General features: G+C 41.1%; 1 protein-coding gene across 2 annotated transcripts in view; it reads right to left on the bottom strand.

Moving 5' to 3' along the window:
• Positions 1–1,469: 1,469 nt before the first annotated feature.
• TSHZ2 (teashirt zinc finger homeobox 2) overlaps positions 1,470–25,072 on the bottom strand; it is a 380,154-nt gene continuing 356,551 nt past the window's right edge. For both annotated transcript variants that reach the window (XM_038750106.1, XM_038750107.1), the window contains exon 3: positions 1,470–2,489. Coding sequence is in view for 1 of the 2 variants with exons in the window: in XM_038750107.1 (XP_038606035.1) it covers positions 2,488–2,489 (2 nt within the window). In the remaining variant the exon portion in view is untranslated. The remainder of the gene's footprint in view (positions 2,490–25,072) is intronic.

The following is a 25,072-nucleotide window of genomic DNA, read 5'->3' as shown; positions in this document are numbered from 1 at the left end:
GAAGCAGGCCTCCTGGTATTTGTTGGTGTACTAACCAGCGATTTAGCAGGCTCAGCAAATTTCCCTACTTCTCCCCAAAGAAATAAAATCAGGAGAGTGTAAATATGATTTTTTTAGAGATTGAAAATAATCTCTCACATTTTGGAAATGTACTGTTTCCTCAAAGTGGAATCCTAGATAAGTATTACTTTAGGATTGATGCTACGGGGTCCGAATTACATAACTTCATTTAAAAATCTTGGATTGGAGTGTGCAATTTAACAGCTTAGCGAGACTCAATGCTAATGCATTGACTTTTCTTTAATAGAATTTTGTTGTCAATGGACAGTGCTCAGCGCAGTTTGCACTTCAATCTTAACCCATCTCAAGACTCTGTTCATTTCCAGTTGAGCTCCGTTCATTTCCAGTTGAATAGGTTAAGCAAAGACAGACCTCGCTGTTCTCAATTCACTTTATGATCCTCCCATCATAAAAAATAATATCAGCACCTTGCTTTTCATGTCAGAACTACATTTGAGCTGCTATTCCCTATGCCCATGAGTAAATCCCATAAAAGCCGCCCCGTTGGAGTGTTGCTATTTTTCCTTGTGGATGATTGATTGATGGATGAGTGCTGACACTTCAATGAAGCTATTTCGACTGCCATCTCAATCCGATGATGTGAGGGGTATATTTTCTGTCCATGCCTCATTACTTCAGAATGACATTCCTGGAACTTCATTTACTTTTTCCCTCCTTCCCTGAAGCGCCATATTTTTTCCCATCTAGGTTATGCATGCCATAAAAAAAGCAATTTGCTATTATATGTGGCATAAGGGCAACACTTTCCCTAGGAGGTAAATAAGAAGACTTTTTTTTTTAAGTTTAGGGATCATGTCAAAATTTCCAAAACAATTCCAATGCATTACTGCCTCTACTAGAAAAAGAGAATGGAATCTTTTGGTTTCATTCTGTGGGCATCGAGCTTTCATACTATCCTGGGTATTTAAAACAAAGAAGGTCTCATTTCTGAATACTTCAGTTCCCAGTTTTGGGCCTCACATAGTTTGAATATTTCATCTGTAACAGAGTAACAGTTTATAACTTGATCCAGACTGATTTATCCTTTGAGAATAAGGAAATTCATTCTTTAAATGCAATGATGGATTTATTCTAGGTGGCTTCAGCTGTACAGGGAAGACTCTGCTACAGCAAACAGATCTATTCCTGCTTTACCAAGCAGTGCACTAGGTATGGAAGATTTTTAGTATTGAAACCCCCAGTAAGCTTTTCTCAGTTGACTTAGGACCTGATTTTAATCTGTGTAATACAGTATTCCCGTTAATAATAACGTATAATTAAGACATCCGTTAAAAATCCATAACGTTAATTTAATGGAGAAAATCTAATACAGTTCTATTGGAATTTTTACGTTAAATTAACTTTAACGGGCTTTTAATGGATGTCTTAATTAGATCTCATTATTAACGTGAATATTCCACAAATTAAAATTGGGGCCTCAAAGTTTTAATGAAAAAAGTTGTAGGAACACATTTAAAATGGACACCCGATTTCGTGCTTTCCATGGAATATAAAGCTAATCTGCGATTTGCAGACTATAAATACAGATCTTACAGGATTAATTTAGTGTTCACTCTTTGAAGAGGTCATCCTTTCACATTTTGGGGTCTGAAAGTTTGGGCATGATATTTGTTTCAAGATTCCTCCATTTCATAGACCTCTAACAAAAATGCTGCATGATTTTGAATTTTTGTGAGGAATCAAGCAACCAAAAAAAAACCCCCAAAAAACTCCAGCAGAACTGATAGAAATGTTTGGCAGCCAGATGGTTAAATGTGGATGGCTGAACAACTTGCTCAGAAGATTAACATTGTTCAGAGGTTTTTTGGCTCAGAATCTGTTTTAACTTAATAATTCTCCTACTTACTGTGATGTACTGTTCCCTAGTGCAGAGGCTGGATTGGGCAACCCAGGTGCAACAGTAATAGCTGCACTGAATAGAAACATTTCCTTTAGACAAACTATCCCAAAGGGGTTATAAATAGGAAATGGACATTACCATGAAAAGTAAGCTTCCAATGTGACTACATCGAGAGCAGCCCACTTGGACATTAAACTATGAGGAATTATACTTTTTTTTTTTAACCTGTCAAGTGTTACAAATTGATGAAATAAGTACATCAATGTTTTCAGTCATTATCTTTCTTCAGTGGCACTTTGTTATAGTGACAGTGGAAAGGGGACAGTGGAGACGAGACAGCCCCAGTGCAGTTTATCAATGAAAATCTAATATCGTCCATAAGCTGAGAAGTGGAAATCAATACTTCATTACCAAATTGTTAGTGAGGATGAAGAAGAATAGGTGGTGTTTTTTTGGCAGTCTTCTTGATGCGGGTTGTCGGGAGTTCAGTGTCCGGAGCGGGGTGACACATGGAGAACGGCTCAGTGTGAGAAGCTCAGATGAGAAACTTGAAACTAAGGCATTTGTCCTGTAATACGAATCAGAACAACACAAATATTCATTATTCTTTAGGAGAAGTCAAGGTTGCTTTTTAAAAAAAAAATGGCTGGCCTGATCTAAGGAAAATAAAAGTGGTATTTGTTAAATGCTTACTTATGTGCCAAGCAGTGTGGTAGATTCAGAAATAACAGATCTGGCACAATCCCTGTCCCACATAAGGTTCACAGTCTTAGTGGGTGGGAGAACAGGAATTCAATTTCTTTTTTTACAGTTGAGAGGACTGAGGCACGGAGAAGTTAAATGACTTGCCCAAGGTCACACCACAGGCAAGTAACAGAGGTGGAATTAGAATCCAGGTCTCAATGAATCATATTTGAGTGCTTCCTGCATGCAGAGCACTGTACTAAGCACTTGGAAGAGTACAACATACCAGAGTTGGTAGGCATGTTGCCTGCCCATGAACAGTTTTAAGAGAGAGACAGGCATTAATGCAAATCAATTATGGATATTACATAAGTGTGGTGGGATTGAGGGTGGGGGGAATAAAGGGTACAAATCCAGGTGCAAGAGGGAGTTGGGGAAATGAGGGCTTAGTCGGGGAAGGCCTCTTGGATGTGATTTTAATGTGAGGAGCGTGATGGTTTGTCAGATAGAAGCAGCGTGGCTCAGTGGAAAGAGCCAGGACTTGGGAGTCAGAGATCATGGGTTCAAATCCCGGCTCCGCCACTTGTCGGCTGTGTGCCTTTGGGCAAGACTCTTAACTTCTTTGTGCTTCAGTTACCTCATCTGTAAAATGGGATGAAGACTGTGAGCCCCACGTGGGACAACCTGATCACCTTGTATCCTCCCCAGCACTTAGAACAGTGCTCTGCACATAGTAAGCGTTTAACAAATGCCATCATTGTTAATATCATTATTATATAAAGGGAGAGGGAGTTCCATGCCAGAGGCAGGTAATGGGTGACAGTTTGGTGGTGAGATAGATAAGATCGAGGAACAGTGAGTAGGTTGGTTTTAGTAGAGTGAAGTGAGCGTGCTGGGTTCTGAATCCTGTGCTCTATCTATGAGGCACCACTACCATCTCTTGCCATGATTCTCCTTCTTAGTTTATATCACAGTTTGAAAGGGCTTCAGTAAGCCCTTCAGATACATGGCCATAATCTGGGCTTTTATTAACTGATTGTACTGGGAAGTACGTAAGGAGAGCTATGGTTTAAGCTTGTTATGGGCAGGGAACCTGTTAATTCTGTTGTATTGGCTTCCAAGTGCTTAGTACAGTGCTCTGCACTTAGTAAATGCTCAATAAATACGATTGATCGATCAATGGGATAATGTGATTCCTTAGATGAGATGATCAGAGATTTGTTATATCTGCAAACAGGATAGAACACAATTCAAAACAAACTTTCCACTAACACGTTGCCATTCAATGTTGCCATTCAACACATATTTAGAAGAACCCAAATACACCGAAATTGGGGAGGCCCTTGAAGTAATGTTTATCATCTATAATCAGTGATACATTTCAAAAATGAAAGGTAACCCAGGCTTTTAGGAGAAGAATAGAGAGATGCCGAAGATTTTACAACTGCTCTTTGTGTTCAAACATTTCACAGTGGCACTGGGAGCCACCTAACATTTTACACTCAATTCATGTCACCTTTATTAGAGAATCTTTGCTGGCCCTCTCTGACAATGTGAGATTAGTTTGAACACCATTTGGTATTCCAGTGATGATTATGGAAAAGATGCATTTGCTACCATGTGTGTGTCTATCTCTTTCTCTTTCCTGCCTCCTCCCAAACCCTGAGCTTTTTTCATGTAACGCACCCTAAGGGTGTGTACAGTCTCCAAATGGGGGGCCTTCAGAAGAAGAAAGCAGCCCCCTGGGTGTAACCAACCTTCAGAAAAAGAAAGCAATGGTATTATAATGCTTAGGCTTGGTTCCTGGCTCTGTCAATGGTTTGCCAGGATATTATGGTAAATTCACTTCTTCTTTGGACTTTAGTTTTCCTCTGTAATAGGGTAAACTCCTCTTACAACACAGTTGGTAATAAATGCCCTGACAAGAGCCCCTCCCATGAAATACTGGAAGTGTGTTCTGATTTCCTGGCCCCTTCCTGGACTTCACCCCAGGGTCTGGGATGTTCATTTCAGCCTCAATTCTTTAACGTCACATTTACCTCGAGCAAGGAACCATGCACCAGCAAACCCACATTTATGCCTGTCCTTGGTATTTGTGGGTCTATATAGAGCCAATTTAATCTCCTACCCTATTGGTAAATATCTTTATGTCTGTCTTCCCTTGTGGCGTGTAAGCTCCTTGTGGGCAGGAAATATTTCTGTTGTATTTTCTATTGCTTCTGTGTACTTCACAAAGAGCTTAAAACAGTACATAGAGGGGTCCAAAAGTACCATCACTACAACTACTACTACTGTTACATTATGATGACAGTTCACTGTTCTACAGTAAACTGTTTTATTTTCTTTCCCCTCTTATTCTGACTCAGCTAGATGGGAAAATCTGCCATTTGGGAAAATGCCAGTTAGCCTTGCTGTACTGAGAGCAGAAAGACACGAAGAAGGCTTTTATCATGCTTCAATTCAACATTTTTTTCTCATTACCAATTTATTTAGAAAGGTGTCTTTTTCACTTATCCTGTAGGCAGTACATTGTAATTGTGCCTCAAAAAATTAAAACTAGAAGGAGCACAAACCAGGGGGGTTATTTCTTGTTTTTAAATGTAAACGAAGTAGTTCAAATTTCTCCCAAAAAGCCATCAATTCTGGTTGGCTTTCAAAAGGTAGCCGGGGCCAAGCTGTGCCGCTGCATGGATTTTTCTTTTTAAATGTTGAGAGGGTGCTATAAAAATAAAATGAAAATACATAACAATTTTAATTACATATCTAAAAAGAGTCATTGGTGGTGTTCATTAAGCAGAGCTTGTGATGGAGAGCCAGGCGGAAAGATGTACTTATTTTAGCATTAATTATGGAGCCACCAACCGATGGAAAAAAATATATGTATTTTAATTTGGATATGTTAGGGCTTGAAATTCCTTCTTGCTTTTAGTTAAGGCACTTCAGAGCAGGTTTGCTCAGAGGTGGGTTCCTGTTTTTGAAAAGCACCTGTTCAGTGAGGCAACTAACTTGATCATAATTACCTGCATTCTTCTCCTCCAAATAGGGAAGGGTATGCAAAACACGTAAACGGGAAGGATAGGAAGGGGAAGACAAAGAAGAGGAGGCCAGTGGAACAAACAATAAACAGAGCACAAAGAAGATAGGCTATTGCTAGAAGAGTTATAACTTTTGGAAGTGTTTGTGAATGTAAAGTAAGCTTATACACCCTCAGCATGGGAAGCAGTTAGAAAGATGTGTTTCTGAAACCAAAGCTGGGTTTCCACAGGTAAAATGAAACAGAGTTGAGAAGTGACGTGGACCACTCAGATCAAAACTTAGCAATTCTTTTAAATATCAATCAGCTATTTATAGTTAGAGGAGAATTCACTCAGCGCTCCACATTACTTAGCTGTGTAGACACAGTTTAAGGGTATGAAGGAAGACAAATATCTAGTGTTTGATCTTTTTTTTTTTTTCATTTCACATCACGCACTATATGCGCCTACACCAGGCATGGGCCATGGCAGTTGAAAACAACAAAAAAAGAATCCAAGCTGAAAAGGCCTACTGCTTATTTGCCGTCACAGTTTGATGTTGCCAATTTGTACTTCCCAAACACTTAGTACAGTGCTCTGCCCTAAGTGAGCGTTCAATAAATACAATTGAATGAATGAATAATCTTGTTTTCGACCAAGTAATTTGTCCTTTTGGGGGGCACAGTTGAGCTCAACTCATGAGCAAAGCCTAGGTTGGATTCAAAAAGACAAGACGGAAGGTGTATGGTATGTAATACCTTGGGGATGACTATTGAGTGGCCTGGAATTTCCATGATGGACAGATTATGTTTAGGAGGCTGGTGAACTGACTGCCTTCGCCTTGCACCATCTTGAAACCACCAGAGTAGCTGCGATAGTGCTCACTGGAGAACCTAGCAATCCTCTTCAGACACACATGATAATGGAGACCTAGTTCAAATGATCACTCTGTCTCTGGGCTAAGCACGCCCAATAAGAGAAGCAGCATGGCATAGTGGAGAGAGCACGGGCGTGGGAATCAGAAGGTCATGGGTTCATTCATTCAATCGTATTTGTTGAGCGCTTACTGTGTGCAGAGCACTGTACTAAGCACTAGGGAAGTACAAGTCAGCAACATATGGAGACGGTCCCTACCCAACATCGGGCTCGCAGTCTAGAAGGGGGAGAAAGACAACGAAACATGTAGACAGGTGTCAAAATCGTTAGTATAAATGGAATTATAGCTACATGCACATCGTTAACAAAATAAATAGTAAATATGTACAGGTAAAATAAATAGAGTAATAAATCTGTACAAATATATACAAGTGCCATGGGGAGGGGAAGGAGGCAGGGCAGATGGGGAGATGGAGAGGAAAAAGGGGGCTCAGTCTGGGAAGGCCTCCTGAAGGAGGTGAGCTCTCAGTAGGGCTTTGAAGGGAGGAAGAGAGTTAGCTTGGCAGATGTGTGGAGGGAGGGCATTCCAGGCCAGGGGAAGGACGTGGGCCAGGGGTCGATGGCGGGACAGACGAGAACGAGGCCCAGTGAGGAGGTGAGCGGGGGCAGAGGAGCAGAGGGTGCGGGCTGGGCTGGAGGAGGAGAGAAGGGAGGAGAGGTGGGGGGATGAGGTGATGGAGGGCCTTGAAGTCGAGAGTGAGGAGTTTTTGTTTGATTAGTAGTTTGACAGGCAACCCCTGGAGATTTTTGAGGAGGGAAGTGACATGTCCAGAGCGTTTCTGTACAGAGATAATCCGGGCAGCAGGGTGAAGTATAGACTGAAGCGGGGAAAGACAGGAAGATAGGAGATCAGAGAAGAGGTTGATGCAGTAATCCAGTCGGGATAGGATGAGAGATTGAACCAGCAAGGTAGCAGTTTGGATGGAGATGAAAGGGCAGATCTTGGTGATGTTGTGGAGGTGAGACCAGCAGGTTTTCGTGACGGATTGGATGTGTGGGGTGAACGAGAGCAGAGTCAAGGATGACATCAAGGTTGCGGGTTCTAATCGCAGCTCTGGCACTTGTCTGCTGTGTGGCTTTGGGCAAGTTACTTAACTTCTCTGGGCTTCAGTTACCTCATCTGTAAAATGGGGATTAAGACTGTGAGCCCCATGTGGGACAGGGATGATGTCCACCTTGATTACCTTGTATCTACCCCAGCACTTAGAACAGTTCTTGACACATAGTAAGTGCTTAACAATAATAATATACTATTAATAATAGTATATTATTTATATTGTGATATTAAACCCAGAACATATCTGCTGATAACCGAATCTGTTTGGAATTTACATCCCATTTAACCTCGGGACCTTGAATATCCATTACAGGGGAAAAGGTCAGGGTTATTTGAGGAATTTTCTGTTTGGCTTTATTTTGTAAACTACCACTGAAATGGTTTGGAAGTTGCCTCATCAGTGCCTGCAAAATGGCTGGAGGATGAAACTGCTGGAAACAGGGTCAGATCTCAGAGAACAGAAAAATAGCAAGCAGCAAGCCTTGGAGAATCTCAGGGGAATAGTGCATATGGTGTCACTAGATGTGATTCGACCTACTTATGTGTCACTTTAGGATAATTTTATGCCAGCAGAAAATAGGCTTCTTAAAGAAAACACTTTAACTGCAGACTACATAGATTTAGGAAACAGCTGCAAAGGTAACTTTAAAATTTTACTCTTTGAAAAATCTCAACTATTAATGGTTATTTCTAATTATAAGTAATCTAAATGAAATTATATTTTAACTATTATGGGAGGCACAGAACGGCATTTTACCATTATAATATTTTCATATGAATCTTTTAACACCCATGTTGACAAGGCTTTGAAGAAAGTTGATCCTGAATTTCAGCACCTATCATCGCCAAAAAGTGAATTTCCCATTTTTCATTATGCTGTTTACTGTCAGAAACATTATTAACAATTCTAGAAAGATAGAGTAATCTTTTCTCCTTAGTACCCCATTTACCGGAGTGTGATCAATCGTTTAATTGTGAAAAAAATTTGACTAGGTGAAGTTTGACTCAAGACAAGTTTTCGTTTTTACTCGAGACTCATGATCCACATTAAACTGATTAAAAAAGAAACTTCCAAAGCAATCTAAGTGAAAATTTAAGAATTAGGAATCAATAAGCAATTGAAATGGAATTCGCTAGAAATGAGTAAAAATTTTTCAGATAACCGAACAGTTCAAAACTGAAAGTCCTCTTGGTTTATGAACAGGATTTGAAAAAACTGCCTATGTCTTCCTTTTAAGGAATAAAATATGGTGGAGAAGATCAGGGCAATATAATAATCATGAACAAGGGAAAATTTGAGTGAGGCTTCAATGTTCATAATTATAGTCGATACATTCAGCAATTCCATATTAACATTAGATCATTCTCACATGTATGGTCACATACCAGACCATATAATTTATCTCCCCAATATCCATTTTTATTGGAAAAGTTTCATCTTCAAAAGACACATAGATTTTAAAAGTGTTTGATGCTGACAAACATAACTATAAAAAAGGGACAATTTGAAACCCAAATTAGTAACAACGTGACTTCAGCATTGAAATCTGTTGTGACTGAGTGGAAAGGAAAAGCAAGATGTAATTTACTGAAATTAACAAAAATGAATTGAGTAGATAGTTTTGCTTTTTCAAGAGAGTGGAATTCATGGTATTTATAAAAGTTAGTGAACTGCCATGTATGATAGATGAACGCAACAGAACGGCTCATGGAACCTGAAGCAAATAGATCAGATTGAACAAGTGGCATGGAGTTCTCAGAACTGCCTTTACCTGAGTCAATTTCCTGAGAGCAGTGCCTAGGGAAGTAACCAACAAACTGATTGATCAAGTCCGAATGAAGTAAAGGAATCCGCCATTAGTAGAAAAAAAACACAAAACCTAAATCATTCTGTGGAAACATTTCCAGCCCTTTTCTTGAAACAAGAGAAGGGTGGAAAAGCATGTGGCAGATTTAGCTTAAATTTAATGCATATTAACCAGTTGTTTATGATTTTACCGGTCTACTATGGAGATGAGACTGAATCCTTCTAACTAGCCTGGGAATCTCTGTGGTTGCCTTGATGCCCACCAATAGGGAAGGAAATAATACAGGGCGTGAATTCTTATTTAATCTAATTTCTACGAAATAGTGTGCAAATTTGTATTTGTCAGCTAGGAGGTGTTAATTCAAACAACAGACTAAAAACAGCCTCTGTTTTCACACGTTCCTTAAGGCCATTGACACCTCTGCTTTTGGTCTAGTTCGAGAAGTATCAGTAAACATTACCATGTGCAATCAAATGGCCCGCACTGTGAATTTTCTTTCTGGTTTTCCCAAAGTGGCAGTGGCAACTAGCACAGCAAGGAAAGGGGGCTAATGAGTGAGTGGAAAATCTTGATATGCCGTTGCTGTTGTTGTTTATGGTTTTTGTTAAGTGCTTATGATGTGCCAGGCACCGTACTAAGTGCTGGGATAGATACAAGTTTATCAGGTTGGACTCCGTCCATGTTCCACATGGGGCTCATAGTCTTAATCCACACAAGTCTTAATCCGGACACAAGTAAACTATCTACTCAATTCATTTTTGTTAGTTTCGGTAAATTACATCTTGCTTTTCCTTTCCACTCAGTCACAACAGATTTCAATGCTGAAGTCACATTGTCTTCACGCTTCACATTCACGCTTCACATTCACGCTTCACATTGTCTTCCCAGCCCCACGCTTTCTCCACTAGGCTATGCTGATTGCAGTTGGTCAAATAGCCAGCAAAGAAGGCGATTGTGAGGCGGTAGCTCACCGTGGTCCTTTGGAGCTGCAAGCGGGGGAATCAAATATGGAGAGCAGCAAGATGGCAACTCCATTTGTGGACCAAGTATAGGGCTTAGTTGACTTCCCTGACCTTTTCCCCTCCCTCAATCCATCAACTGTATGTATTGAGCAACTACTTGTGTGGAGAGCAACATGACCTAGTTGAAGCCCCCCCTTTCTCAGCTCTCCCTCCCCTCCACATCGCCCCGACTTGCTCCCTTTGCTCTACCCCCTCTCCCCGCCTCACAGCACTTGTGTAAATATGTACATAGCTAATTCTATTTAATTATATTAATGCCTATTTACTTGTTTTGATGCGTACATATCCATAATTCAATTTATATTGATGTTTGTTTAATTGTTTGTCCGTCTACCCCCTTCTAGACTGCAAACTTGTTGTGGGCAGGGATTGTCTCTATTGCTGAATTGTACTTTCCTAGCGCTTGGTACAGGGCTTTGTACACAGTAAATGCTCAATAAATACGATCGAATGAGTGAATGAAAGAGCAAGGGCCTGGGTTTCATAGGACCTGCGTTCTAATCCCAACTCAGCCACGTGTCTGCTGTGTGACCTTGGGCTAGTCACTTAGCTTTTCTGTGCCTCAATTATGCCATCTGTAAAATGGGGATTAAATCCTATTCCTTCCTACTTAGACTGTGCAACCCCATGTGGGCAGGAGTGTGTCTAACCTCATTAACTTGTATCTTCCCCAGCATGTACAACAGTGCTTGGCACATACTAAGTGCTTAACAAGTTCCATTAAAAAAAACAGAGGGGTAAAGAAGAGAGATAATAATAATGATGGTATTTAAGTGCTTACTATGTGCCAGGCACTGGGCTAGATACAAGCAAATTAGGTTGGACACAGTCCCTGTCAATCAATCAATCGTATTTATTGAGCGCTTACTGTGTGCACAGCACTGTACTAAGCGCTTGGGAAGTACAAGTTGGCAACCTATAGAGACGGTCCCTACCCAACAGTGGGCTCACAGTCTAGAAGGGGGAGACAGACAACAAAACATATTAACAAAATAAAATAAATAGAATAGATATGTACAAGTAAAATAAATAAATAGAGTAATAAATACGTACAAACATATATACATATATACAGGTGCTGTGGGGAAGGGAAGGAGGTAAGGCGGAGGGGATGGAGAGGGGGAGAGGAAGGAGGGGGCTCAGTCTGGGAAGGCCTCCTAACATAGGCCTCCTGTCCCACGTAGGGCTCACAATCTCAATCCCCATTTTACAGAGGAGGTAACTGAGGCTCGGAGAAGTGAAGTGACTTGCCCAAGGTGACCCAGAAGACAAGTGGCAGAGCCGGGATAAGAACCCATGACCTTCTGAATCCCAGGCCCATGCTCTATCCACCACACCATGTTGCTTCTTGGTAACTAGAGGAAGGAGAGATAGGAAGAGGGAGGAGGGGAAAAAGAGGAAAGAGGGTAAAAAGGAGAGAGAAGAGGGTGGCGGCAGGTAGGGGAATCATTCTTCACTGTTCCCTCATTCACCATTTCTGCCTTTGCTTTTTTCCACCTGGTAGTCCAGAAAGCGCCATAGTTCAGGACTGGGTAATTTACCTGCTGCTGCTCTTGAGATGGAGGTGTTGCTTCCCCCAGATAAATCGGACTGTTTTTAATAACAAACAAGAGCATTTAAATAATAATTACAGTATTTGTTAAGCGCTTTACTATGTGCCATAGTAAGCACACAGTTCTAAGCGCTGGGGTAGAGTCAAGGTAATCACGTGGGGCTCACACTTTTAATCCCCATTTTAAAGGTGAGGTCATCGAGGCACAGAGAAGTGAAGTGACTTGCCCAAGGTCACCCAGCAGACCAATGGTGGAGGTGGGATTAGAACCCATGTTCTCTGACTCCCAAGCCGGTGCTCCTTCCTCTAAGTCACGCTGCTTGCACTTACTATGTGCCAAGCACCACTCTAAGTGCTGAAATAGAGGCAAGATAATCAGGTGACTTCTGGAGCCACTGCGCTGGTTCTGGTGGTTGCGGCCTCCTCAATCTCTGAGCCACTAGATCCAAAGTCTGCAGAGGTCTGATCTGAAAGTCCAGAGCAGGTGGCCCCGGACACAAGCTCCAGCTTCAGTCAATCGATGGTATTTACTGAGTGCTTGCAGAGTGCAGAACGCTACACTAAATACAATACAGTTGGTAGACACGATCCCTGCCCACAAAGAGCTTAAAGTCTAGAGGAGGAGACAGGCAATAAAATCAATTAAAGGTGGGGGAAATGGCAACTGAAGTACAGTAACTCCCTCTTTCCCATGTGCTCCTTCCCTCCCATTAACCGAGATGCATGGAAAATCTTCATTAAGCTTTGTTCTTGAAGATTTCAGGAAATGCACATTGTCCTGAAGCATCTGAAGTAGATGGGGCCAACCTTGAAATTTTGTGACTGTCTTGCCTAAATCAGAATGTCTGGTCATCTAACTTTAGTATGTTGAATATCAAAACCTACAAGACAATATTAAGGGATACATGTGCATCCAAATGCTCAGGGTGTCAAAAAATTCTATACTCATATCAACTAATCAATCAATCAGTGGTATTTATAGAGGGCAGAGCACTGTACATACTTTATTCATTATAGATTAGAAGAATGCAGTGATAATAGGACTTTTGGGGACCCCTGAGCTGGGTTATTTGTCTAAAGTCACCTCTTTCCTCTTTCCTACTCTGACTGGATTTTTTCACATGGCCTGTAACGAAATTTGAGAACACTTACAGTTTGTGTGTATGGCGGGGGGGAATACTTATCTTCATGTTGAAATGTATAAGTGTAGGTTCTCTGCCAGGACTGCTCCAGCAGCATCAGTGAACACTTACTGTGTGCTGAGCACTGTACTGAACTCTTGGGAGAGCACAACATAGTTGATAAAGACATTTTCTGCCTTCAAGGAGTCTACAGAGAGACTGTACAGTCTACAGATTAGCAGCAGCTAGCTTTAATACCTTAGAGGAATAAAACTAGCTGTCAGAGCTGAGGATATGCAGCCGCCATTGGCAACCCTTGCTTGGAAATCATCTGGCTTATTGTGTTTCCATTGTTAAATTATTTTCCTATGAGAATGATCCACTGGGTCAGTAGTCAGGTCAGTTGCAATGTTTCTCCGGAGAATGATTTTCTGAAATGGATTGACTGGGCCTGAGACCAGAGGCTGCTCAGGGGTTGGGTGGGAACCAAGGGCATGTATTATGGGGGAATTCTTCCCCAAGCTCCTGTCCCAGTGAGCCCCTTTCCCCACCTCCCCCACCACCCTTACATATACCCACAAACACAAGCACACACGGGAAAACTCAGCCTGGGTATTGGCTCTCATATATACCACCATTCCCTAATGCAGTGCCTGGTGATGTCTCGATAGCTCAGACAAGACCCCCTGCCCTACTCTGAGGAATGCCTCCTCCATTAGATTATAAGGTCCTGGAGGACAAAAACTGCATCTTTTATTTCTATTTGAAGTTCTTCAAGAGCCTACTGTAGTTCCTTGCATTAAGTAGATGCTCGATAAATAATCAATGGAATTTGAATGCTTACTTTGTGCAGAACACTGTACTAAGCACTTTGGAGTGTAAAATACAGATGTTAGAGATGATCCCTGTCCTCAAGGAGCATACCCTTGATAAAGATGATTTACAAATTTGGGCATCCATATTGATTAAGATCACTGGATAATTTGCTCAATTTTCTTCTTTTCTTTGCCAGTGTGGACAGTGGCTAACTCAGAGGGAGGCACCCCACTGACATCCTTGACTTTAGAAAGGCTTTCTGTTATCTTGCTCTCTGAAAATACCGGCATGTCAGAAACAGGCAATGAAACACACGTAACAAGATGGCGGAGACACATATAACCAGATGGTGGAGAAACAGAGAGCTCTTTCATTGTCTGCAAATCTTTCAACTTCAGGGAATAGATAGTAAAAGAGTCAAAGCTCTAAATCAGAAAGCCCATCTTTTGGGCAGTATGATAGTCGTGGGGACCCAAACTGCACACCTAGATTGGTATAAAGTGACCAGATTACTCATTTATTCCTAGTGTAATTAATTAATCAATAGTGTTTATTGAGCACGTAAGGTGTGCAGAATGCTGGACTAAACATTTGTGAGAGTTAAGTACAAAGGAGATATAGTTGATTGACTTATTGTTGTCTTGTACTTTCCCAAGCACTTAGTACAGTACTCTGCACACAGTAAATGCTCAATAAACACGATTGAATGAAACTCTGTCCACAAGGAGTTCTCCCCTTCTGGACTCCAAGCTTGCTATGGGCAGGGAATATCTCCACTAATTCTGTTGTATCAAACGCTCCCAAGTGCTTAGTACAACGCACTGCACATAGTAAGTGCTCAATAAATACTACTGATAGATTGACTAGAGGGAGAGAAAGACATTAAAATAAATTACAGATGAATATGTACATAAGTGCTGTGAGGTTAGTCTGCTCACAGTAAGCATTCAGTAAATGTTGATGATGATAGAGCCTTAGGGAGTGGAAAAAGAACGACAGAAATCTTGAACCCCACCACCCCCAATCATGATTTTTTTTTAAAGTGAAAAGATAATCATTAAAGACAATGAAATAAATCCATTGGAAATGACAATTTCTAAAATAATAATAACAATGGTTTCATACATTTTCTGTGTGCTAAGCATTGGAACAGAAACAGGAAAATCAGGTTGGACACAAGTTCATTCATTAATTCAGTCGTATTGAGTGTTTACTATGTGCAGCGCACGATACTAAGCACTTGGGAGCATACCATATAGCACTGAACACATTCCCTGTCTATAACAAGCTTACAATCTAGTGGGGGAGATAGGAGAATTAATATAATTACAGATATAATAATAATGATGGCATTTATTAAGTGCTTACTATGTGCAAAACACTGTTCTAAGTGCTGGGGATGTTACAAGGTGATCAGGTTGTCCCACGTGGGGCTCACAGTCTTAATCCCCATTTAAATGTACATAAGTGCTGTGGGGCTGGGGGGGGGATGAATAAAGGGAGAAATTCTTTGCTCGCAATCTAAGAGGTAAGGGTATCTTATCCCTATTTTACTGATGAGGAAATAACAAAATGGCTAAGTGCCCAAGGCCACACAGAAGAACAATGGGAGCGTTGGCCATTGGGTTCGTAGACCTTTCTTGTGCAGGTCATCTGACGGTATTGGGTGTCCACTTTATTAGCATCTGCTGTCTCAGGGGGCTTCTATGGTCCACCATCCCTATTCCCTGACCTCGGCTGCCTGGATCCCGGGCACTGCCTCATCTCTCCTGTGCTTTCTGTGGGGGTGGATAAGTAAGGAAGAAAGGAGGTGGATGGACAAGTTTGAGCTGCTTCTTGTCAACTAGGTTGATATGGTGACATCATGGTTCCTAATCAGACTTGGAGGCAGGGTTAGCCCATCTCCTGCTGTAGCTACACAATCCAAACAACAGGACTCGGGCATAAGCCTCCATGCTACATACAGAATGGAGACTTCCCAAATCAAACCATATATGGAAAAATAGCTGTCCCTGGTCCAAGTCCAACAGCACAAAGATACTTTAATTGGTTGCTCCTTATTATTAGTACCCAGGAAAAATATATCTGTAGATAGTTCAGAAAGCACAGGCACCAAAAGAGAAAGGTAATCATTTAATTGTTGTTGGGTCTATAAATCAGGGCTAGTCATCAATTTCCCTGTATATTTGAGCACATGATATTGACAATGTGCTCCCGAAGAAAAATGGAGTTTTCTGGCAAGGTTGTTTCATTTTCCAAAGATTAAACTGTTCATTGTACAGGGCACACCATCTGCCCTCCCTGAAAGATGCTTAGTGTTGGCAGCTACAGCCAAAATGTAGAAGACAAAAGTTAAATTCCTTTTTCTTTTCACCTAGGAACCATCAGAACAAATTGCTTTCGGGTAGCACTATCATTTTTCAAGGGCATAATTATTAGATTGGCTCACTGTACTATTCAATTTCAAAAAAATTGGAACTGCACAGATATATTCAAAGAAGTATGGGTGCGTTTTCTACCTATAGATGTTGGTTTGGACTGCCTATAAGGTTAATTTAGAAGGAAACTTCAAAGCTTTGATGAACAGTCTCTATCCCGATCAGCAAGCCTTTTTTTCCAGTGAGAGTGGTGTTTTCATATCTTGTCACAAGATTTTTGAAAGAAAAAAAATTATACCGCCAAAAATGATGGAGAAAATTTCAAGAACATTCCCCAACGATGGACAGTGTGTTTGGAATTTCCAGTTACTATGCCTCAGTCAAGTTTTTCCAGTCCATATCCTAGGCCATTTAATTTCGGCCTAGGCTATAAAAGGAAGCCTCACGATACAAACTAATTTAGAAAGCCCCCTACACTTTGTCAGATCTTCTTTTCCTGGCAATCCAGGGAGTAGCAGCAAGAAGAATGTGGCCTACCGAATCTTCCTGCCAGTAAAGTTAGAAATACAGTAATCCCTCAAGAGCTCTTCAACAATAATTGAGTAGAGATGACAACATCCATGTCAGAAGGGCACTTGGGTTAGGGAAATCTCAGGGTCTGGCACTGGGTTTCTAAATACCAAACTGGACCGTGATTTGGTAATGAAAATAAGAATAATGCCTCAAATTTCTGCAGTCCTGCTTTTACAAGATGATTACAATGCTTCCCTACATTCCAACCACATATAGATAAGGGCAGGGGAGTATAGGAACCAGTTTTCAGAGCGAGAAATGGAAGCCCAGAGCGATTTGGAAGTTGGTTAAATGCTACCAGTGAGGTGGGGTGGGGCTGAAGACCCAGGCCTAAGTCCAGTCAGAGATAGGGAAGCCTTTTCCCACCGAGCGACTTGCATCCTGATGTTTTTTATTTTTCCCTCAGGCTTTGGCTGCAGGATGATGAGACAATGCTTGGTACAATCCCAAGCAATTGTTCCTTGGGACTAAACACCTGATCCACACACTCGGGTTTCTGGTTTCAAGTCAGGCCTAGTTATCCGATTACCCAACGAGGGGCCGCGACACCTTACCAGAGCTCGTTGGTTACTTCCTCGGCAGCCCATTTCCATGGCTGACTAAAACCAGTGCCTGGAAAAGCTGCCTAAATTAGGCTTGGAAAAGGGACACTGCACCTCTGAGTAATGAGGTTGGGGAACAGGGAACACATTTTCCACTAGCTCATGTCTCACTGTATGGCATTCCGATTTCATGACACTTCATAATAAATCATTGCTTATCACTCACATGGGACCATAACATGGCTCAAGTTAAGATTCGTTAGTGATTGTAAGGAAGAAACATGAATTGCTGTATATCAGGGCTTTTTGATCACCTTTCTGTCCACTGCAGGTATTTTTAAATCATTATATTTACTGTAACTGTTGTTTAAGGCATAAATAAAGGAAAGGGAAGAGTAGAAAATATGAATAATGGAAATGAATTTGTCTTGTTTATGTGTTTATGGAAGCATTTGGCAATTATTCCATCCAGAGTTAGAGATTGCTGCATCGAGAAAAGTTTCTTGCACTTAAAATCTCTTTTTAAATATGAAAAGCCAGCACATTTATATTCCAGGATAGAAAGGTCATTAATCAGCCTTGCAGCTTTAGTTGCTTCCCCATGATGGATCCCGATGTTCACATTTCCCATCCAGCAAAGTTGCCTTGGTTGGAGTGTTGTCTTAATGTTGGTGAGTTGATTGCATTCCAGGAGTTTTTTTGCTGATACCAAATAGAGTTTGGGAGGTGATGCTAGTGAAACTTCTCAAGAGGCCGGATGAGTTTTCTGAAATAGATCAGACGTGTGGAAGGTTGGACACAACTACAGTTTTATAGACCCTTAATTTGGATTGGAGCTTGCTACCCAACCTAGCCCAACGGCTGCCAAAAACCAGGTTGGCCTTTCAATTTCAGTTGAATATTCAGCTGAATTTTCAGTTTTTTAAATCATTGTCTAACAAGGGTTTGTTGCATAGTGTACTACCTTAATGACGCCATTAAGAATTCCGTGACGTATTGCTGATGGAAATCTTTGGTTGAAGATAAGTTTCCTAGGAGCAGGTTAGTACACAATCAATCAGTGGTACTTACTGAGCGCTTACTGTGTGCAGAGCTCTCTACTAAGCACTTGGGGAAAAGAACAATACAGTCGGTAGACCTCATCCCAAAGAATTATCTTCAGAAACCTTTGTAAACTATCTTGTGTGCCTGAAGGTTGGGCTAAAATAAGGCTTGGGCATGAGGACTCCTGTTCGAAAGGTAGAATGCCCTGTTTTTCTGTATGTAAGAGCGTTAGAGTTGTAGGAAAGTCAGCAGATTATTATATTCACAGTGAAGAGTTTTCAGCTCTTTGCTCGGAGCTCAGTAGGGTAAATGTTTGGCTCGATCTGGAGAGTGATGCAACTCACACAGTTCAATTACCAGTGGCACAGAAGGCACCTCTGTTCATCCAGCTGCATTGAAACTCCCCTCATTTGTTCTGCCAAATTGAATTTTCCAGCCTTACCTCCCACTGGCTCCTGCTTCCCTCCTTTACCATAGGATGAGTCAAGCAGAGTTTAATCCATTGTCATATTCACCACAAATTTCTTCCCTCTTATTTTTTTTGAGGTAGTCCAGTCTAAACCCAGATCATGTAACAACCATGACATTGCTAATAGTATACGCCTCCATATGAATCAGTGATAGGGATCGAAATTTTTATTTTTGCGACATTTGTTTAGCACTATGTGTCAGGCACTGTGTTAAGCACTGGAGTAGATAGTGGCCCAGTGGAAAGAGCCCGGGCTTTGGAGTCAGAGGTCATGGGTTCCAGTCTTGGCTCTGCCAATTGTCAGCTGTGTGACTTTGGGCAAGTCACTTAACTTCTCTGTGCCTCAGTCACCTCATCTGTAAAATGAGAATTAAGACTGTGAGCCCTCCCGTGGGACAACCTGATCATCTTGTAACCTCCCCAGCGCTTAGAACAGTGCTTTGCACATAGTAAGTGCTTAATAAATGCCACTATTATTATTATAATCAGGTTGGACACAGTTCATGTCCCACATGGAGCTCGTAGTCTTAATCCCCATTTTACAGATGAGGTACCTGAGGCACTGAGAAGTTGCAACATTATTTATTTATCCATCTATTTATTTATATTAGTGTCTGCCCCCCGCACCCCACCCCCCCACCATAAGCTCTAGACTGTGAACTCATTGTGGGCAGGAATGTGTCTCTTTGTTGTTATATTGTACTTCCCAAGTGCTTAGTACAGTACTTTGTACACAGTAAGTACTCAATAAATATGACTGAATAAGATCACACAGCAGAAACTTAGCTGGGAAACTACTTTTTCATCATTTACATTAAATCTTCACTTAGGTTTCCTAGTTTCTTGGCCCACTGAAACTGCTGCAATCTGCTGGACCTCAATAGGAACAATCTTATTCAATCATATTTATTGAATGCTTTATTATGTGCAGAACACTGTCTAAGTGCTTGGGAGAGTATAATATAGCAGAGTTGGTAGACATGTTCACTGCACTCCCTGCAGTGAGTGGGGCACACTCACTGTATATATTAAATACGGCACTGTTTTGGGCAGTGTAGACACCTTCAGAGATATTCCTATTTGACTTTGAAGTACGATCTTGGGATTGGAAGTCAGAACACAACAGGTGTTCCGGCTTTCACCTTTACCACTTAACTGCTGTGGGATTTTAGCTAAGTCACTTAAATTCTCTGTCCCTCAGTTTCCTCATCTGTAAAATAGGAATTAATTACTTATTCTCTCTCCCTCTGAGACTGCGAGTTCTGTGGCAAAAAGAGACTATGTCCAGTTATATTATCTTGTATCTACTCCAGTGCTTAGCACAGAGCTTGATAAATACCAGCATTAAATCTGGCTTGAAACAGTGCTTTTTATGGTATTTAAGTGTTTACTATGTGACGAGCACCAATCCAAGCACTGGGGATAAGTACAGAGAAGCAGCGTGGCTCAGTGGAAAGAGCCCAGGCTTGGGAGTCAGAGGTTGTGGGTTCTAATCCTGACTCTGCCACTTGTCAGCTGTGTGACCTCGGGCAAGTCACTTCACTTCTCTGGGCCTCAGTTACCTCCTCTGTAAAATGGGGATTAAGACTGTGAGGCCCACGAGGGACAACCTGATCACCTTGTATCCCCCCAGCACTTAGAACAGTGCTTTGCATGTAGTAAGGGCTTAACAAATGCCATTATTATTATTATTATTATATTAAGTCAATCAGGTTTGATAGTCCCTGTTTCACATGAGGCTCACAGTCTAAAATTTCTAGACCTTTTGTGCTGTTTTGTGATAAATATTTCAGAAACAGCAGGATTTACACATAACGGGCATACAGTAGTGTATTTTGTAAGGCTCTCAGGCTTGAAACTTTGGGGTTCATAGAATTGTGTGAGACTAGAGGGCTGGAACAGAGGACCAGCCATTTGTTTGAAGTGAAAAACATTGGTGAGAAGAAAGAAATTTTTCCCAGTAAAGGTGCACATTTGGAAATAAATGGTGATGGTTTAAAAACAGTCCCTATGCAAAACTGTAATTTTTGCAAATGGTACTGTCTCAAGATGGCATTAGCGTTCTTAATGTTCTCCATAGAAGTGAAGATGTGCTATTAAAAAAGCATCGCGCATTGCATTCCAGCACACAATCTCAAGTTTTATCTTAAAGAAGATGAGGAATCCCTGCAAATTGGTTTTTTACAATAAAAATGGTTTAATAAGAATCTCCCATTGAGAGCAGGACCAGGCAATATTCCATTTAATTCCATCACGAACTATCACTGGGTTTAAAAACAGATATTGAAATAGGGGAATAAATATTTGACAATGCTGTTAAGGCAACTTTGCTAACGATTTTTGAACAACCTCCAACTGAGGTCTAAATGTCTGCAATAGCCGTAAACAACTCTATACTGTCCAATTAGGGAGACAGAGACATAGAGTCCTGTCAGGAAGATTTGCATGGCTAAGTGTCTGAGATCAGAGAGACGATGAGGGCTCGCTGAGAGTGATGGAGGCTCCACAGAACGGATGACTATCATTACAATATTACAGAGACTTACACCTTCCCAATTACTGGCAGGATTCATTAATTACCACTGCATTTCCCTAATAGAATCCTCTCTCTCCAGCTTATCACTACCTTCCCTCTGTCTACCTAAGCCACAACTCAGCAGTCGATCACCTATGAAAAATTAGAGAGTGCCGTTTCTAGTGGCCTATTTAAAATATAAAGAAAAATGAACCTGGGGGGGAAAAATAAGGGTGGCCACATGGGCTGTCGAAAGGAACGGGCTTAGCATTTCTTCGGGTTTTGGATGTTTTTGACACAACTGCTGGGGATGAATATCAGTGGCAGTTGCAGGGAGATTCATTTTGGTGAGTTTAAAAGAATTATGAAAGCATCTCCTAACACACAAAGTTGGAGCAGACTGGAAAGTGACAATTACTTAAGGTCTTCAAAGCGGAATTTTGCTTCGGAGATGGTGACTATTACCGGAACTCAATGTGGATGCAATAGACTCAGCCCCATTAAAGATAATGGCGTGGAGCTTTTCCATGCTGTCATCATGTTACTATCAACAGCATTATCAGTCTCAACTGCTTTTACAATTATGCACAATGACTCTTTCCTCACAAAGACTTAGCAACCACCAAACTCGGTTCCTTTTTAAATATACTGAAAAGGAGTAGATCTCAATCTTTCATCTGTTCACAGATGAAAAAACATTTCCAAATCGTCAGTGATAGTGGGTTTTTTTTTTTTAATTCTAAGGACGGCCAACTGTTCTCAGTGATTTCTATTACATTTCCTACCTATTATTTCATGTAATGGCATTCCTTAAATTTTAAATTAGCTTTGAAGAATAAAAATAATTGAATTCCTGCTGTTTTGTGTACATAGAGGGTGACAGGAGCTAATGTGATAATTTAAACTGTAAATGAGTCTTCACTTTGTGTTCATTAATTACAGCTAATTACTGAATTACAAACCTTCTTGGTTAGGCAGTGTTATGTATTCATGTAGCATGTTGGATCTCCAGCTGGTAGAAAACTGTTTTATAGACTTACAAGCTGACACACCAAGCTACCACTGAAACAATTCAGTTTGGAAACAAGGGGTAGAAGGAACACTTAACTGTAACAGTTCTTGGAATTAGAGAGATAACAGAAACAGTGCTTCCAATTCATATCTTTGGCAAAAGATATTTTTGCACACATAATTATAAAAATTTATGCTAGGGAGAAAAGAATACTATTCCGCTTTCTAAGCGGCGTGAAGATCTACAGCGTGCAATTTGCGAGAGGCGAGTGTTTTCTGTTTCATCTTTCGGTTCCCAGAGAGCTGAACATCACAACTGTTTATTAAATGATCGCTTTTCTCTTCTTTTTTCTTTCTTTTAAAATAACAAAGGAGCAGGAGCAAATACAATGCTTGTTTGAATACAAACAAAACTCCCCTTTAAACCCATATGTTCCATAATGGCACAAACAGAAGCAGCCTTTGCTAGCCTTTTTTCCATCCCAAGGAAGGGTGATTTGCCATCGGTTCTCTTGTCATCCCTTTGCCAGATTGGCTGATAGTTGTTTGAGTCCTTCCAGATGTCGCTACGCAGCCGTACGACTTTGTGCTTACGCGGATGTCTCTTGATTTGGCATGGAAGCACATCTACTTGCAGCTGCTGGTCAATGGATCGGTCATTATTTATTGGGCACTTACTGTGTGCAGAGCACTGTACTAAGCACTTGGGAGAGTACATTATAACAGAGTTAGTAGACACAGTCTCTGCTCACAGTGACATACAGCCTTAAGGGAACTGCAGCCTGCTGCCATCTTCTTGGGCTCAGGGACTCAGGAGGGTGTGGGAGAGGGCTAGGAAAGTCTAGAATGACACCTGCCAACTGGGGATTAATTAGTAATTACGGTATTTAAACGCTTATTAGCTGTCAAGCACTAGTCTAAGCATTGGGGAAGATTCATTCAATTGTATTTATTGAGCGCTTACTGTGTGCAGAGCACTGTACTAAGTGCTTGGGAAGAACAAATTGGTAACATCTAGAGATGGTCCTTACCCAACAGCGGGCACACAGGCTAGACGGGGGAGACGGATGACAAAACAAGACATATGAACAAAATAAAATAGAATAGTAAATATGTAAAAGTAAAATAAGTAGAGTAATAAATCTGTACAAACATATGTACATATTCATTCATTCACTCATTCAATCATATTTATTGAGTGCTTACTGTGTACAGAGCACTGTACTAAGCGCTTGGGAAGTCCAAGTTGGCAACATATGGAGCCGGTCCCTACCCAACGACAGGTTCACAGGCTAGAAGGGGGATACGGACAAGAAAACAAAACATAAGATACAAGTTAATCAGGTCAGACACAGCCCTGGTCCCACAGGGGGCTCACAGTCTATGTAGAGGGGAGAACAATATTGAATCCTTATTTTACAGTGGAGGAAACTGAGGCACAGAGAAGTGAAGTGACTTGTCCACCGTCACACAGCAAGCATTGGAGCTGGGATTAGAATCCAAGTCCTCTGATGCCCAGACCCATGCTTTTTCCAATGGGTCATGTTGTGATTCCCAATAGGGAAGTTGTGGGGGAGGGCAGGGGGGAAGGCGGCTAACTGTAATGAGTTGGTCAATCAATAGTATTTATTGTCCACCTACAGGAAACATGTCTGTCAACTCTGATGAATTATACTTTCCCAAGCACTTAGTACAGTGCTCTCCACACCATAAGTGCTCAATAAATACCATTGATTGACTGATTGTGGAGCATGATACGAAGCATTTATGGGAGTTTAACAGAGTAGCAGATATGATCCCTACCCTGAAGAAGCTTACAATGTAATGAGGGATTCAGACATTAAAATAAATGAGAGAGGAGGAAGTAATGGAGTACATAGAGATGTATTTTATAATGTATTGGCAGTTTTTCATCTTAGGTCCCTCTCTTGCCTCCTGACCCTATTTGGGTCCTAAGGTTTTTTTTTTGTTTTTTTTTTGGCCAACCTACATGGGTCATTCCCAGACAAGTACCATCACCCTGGTCCTCCATGCAGCTAATTGCCATTGTCAGAGACAAATTCTTGGCAGGATAGACTACTGGTGTGTCCATATTTCATTCTTTAGAAATCTAATCTGTCAACCCTCTTCAAAAGGTTACACTATAAGAAATGATTGAGTGATTGAATGAAATGGCGGCAAGAAGGAAATGCTAGGTTCCTGCTTAGCTTAGTGAAATACATGGTCTAGTGAGAAGAACACAGGATTGGGAGTCAAGATGTGGCTTCAAGTCTTGGCTTCGTCACTTGCCTGTTGGATGACCTTGGAGAAGTCACTTATTTTCTCTGTACCATAGTTTCCTCCTCTGTAAAGTGGTGATTAAATTCCTGTTCTCCCTCCCTTAGGCTGGGAGCCCTGTGTGGTTTTGGGACTGTGGCTGATAAGATTATCTTGTATCCGCCCCAGTGCTTAGACCAGAGCAACCCCTTAATAAGGCATTGTTATTATTAACTCAACATCTACTTCAAATTTTATCTAAAATGTATATGGCAGGTCAGGTGCCCTTGATCAAACCACATTTGCTGAGAATCTTTCATGAAGACGAAGGCCAAAAAGACCAAAACGGAGTT

Source organism: Tachyglossus aculeatus, chromosome 8 (genome assembly GCF_015852505.1).
Source record: "Tachyglossus aculeatus isolate mTacAcu1 chromosome 8, mTacAcu1.pri, whole genome shotgun sequence".
In the NCBI taxonomy this organism is placed as follows: Eukaryota; Metazoa; Chordata; class Mammalia; order Monotremata; family Tachyglossidae; genus Tachyglossus; species Tachyglossus aculeatus.
The sequence above is the reverse complement of the archived record's forward strand: the minus strand, read 5'-3'. Positions and strand labels throughout refer to the sequence as shown.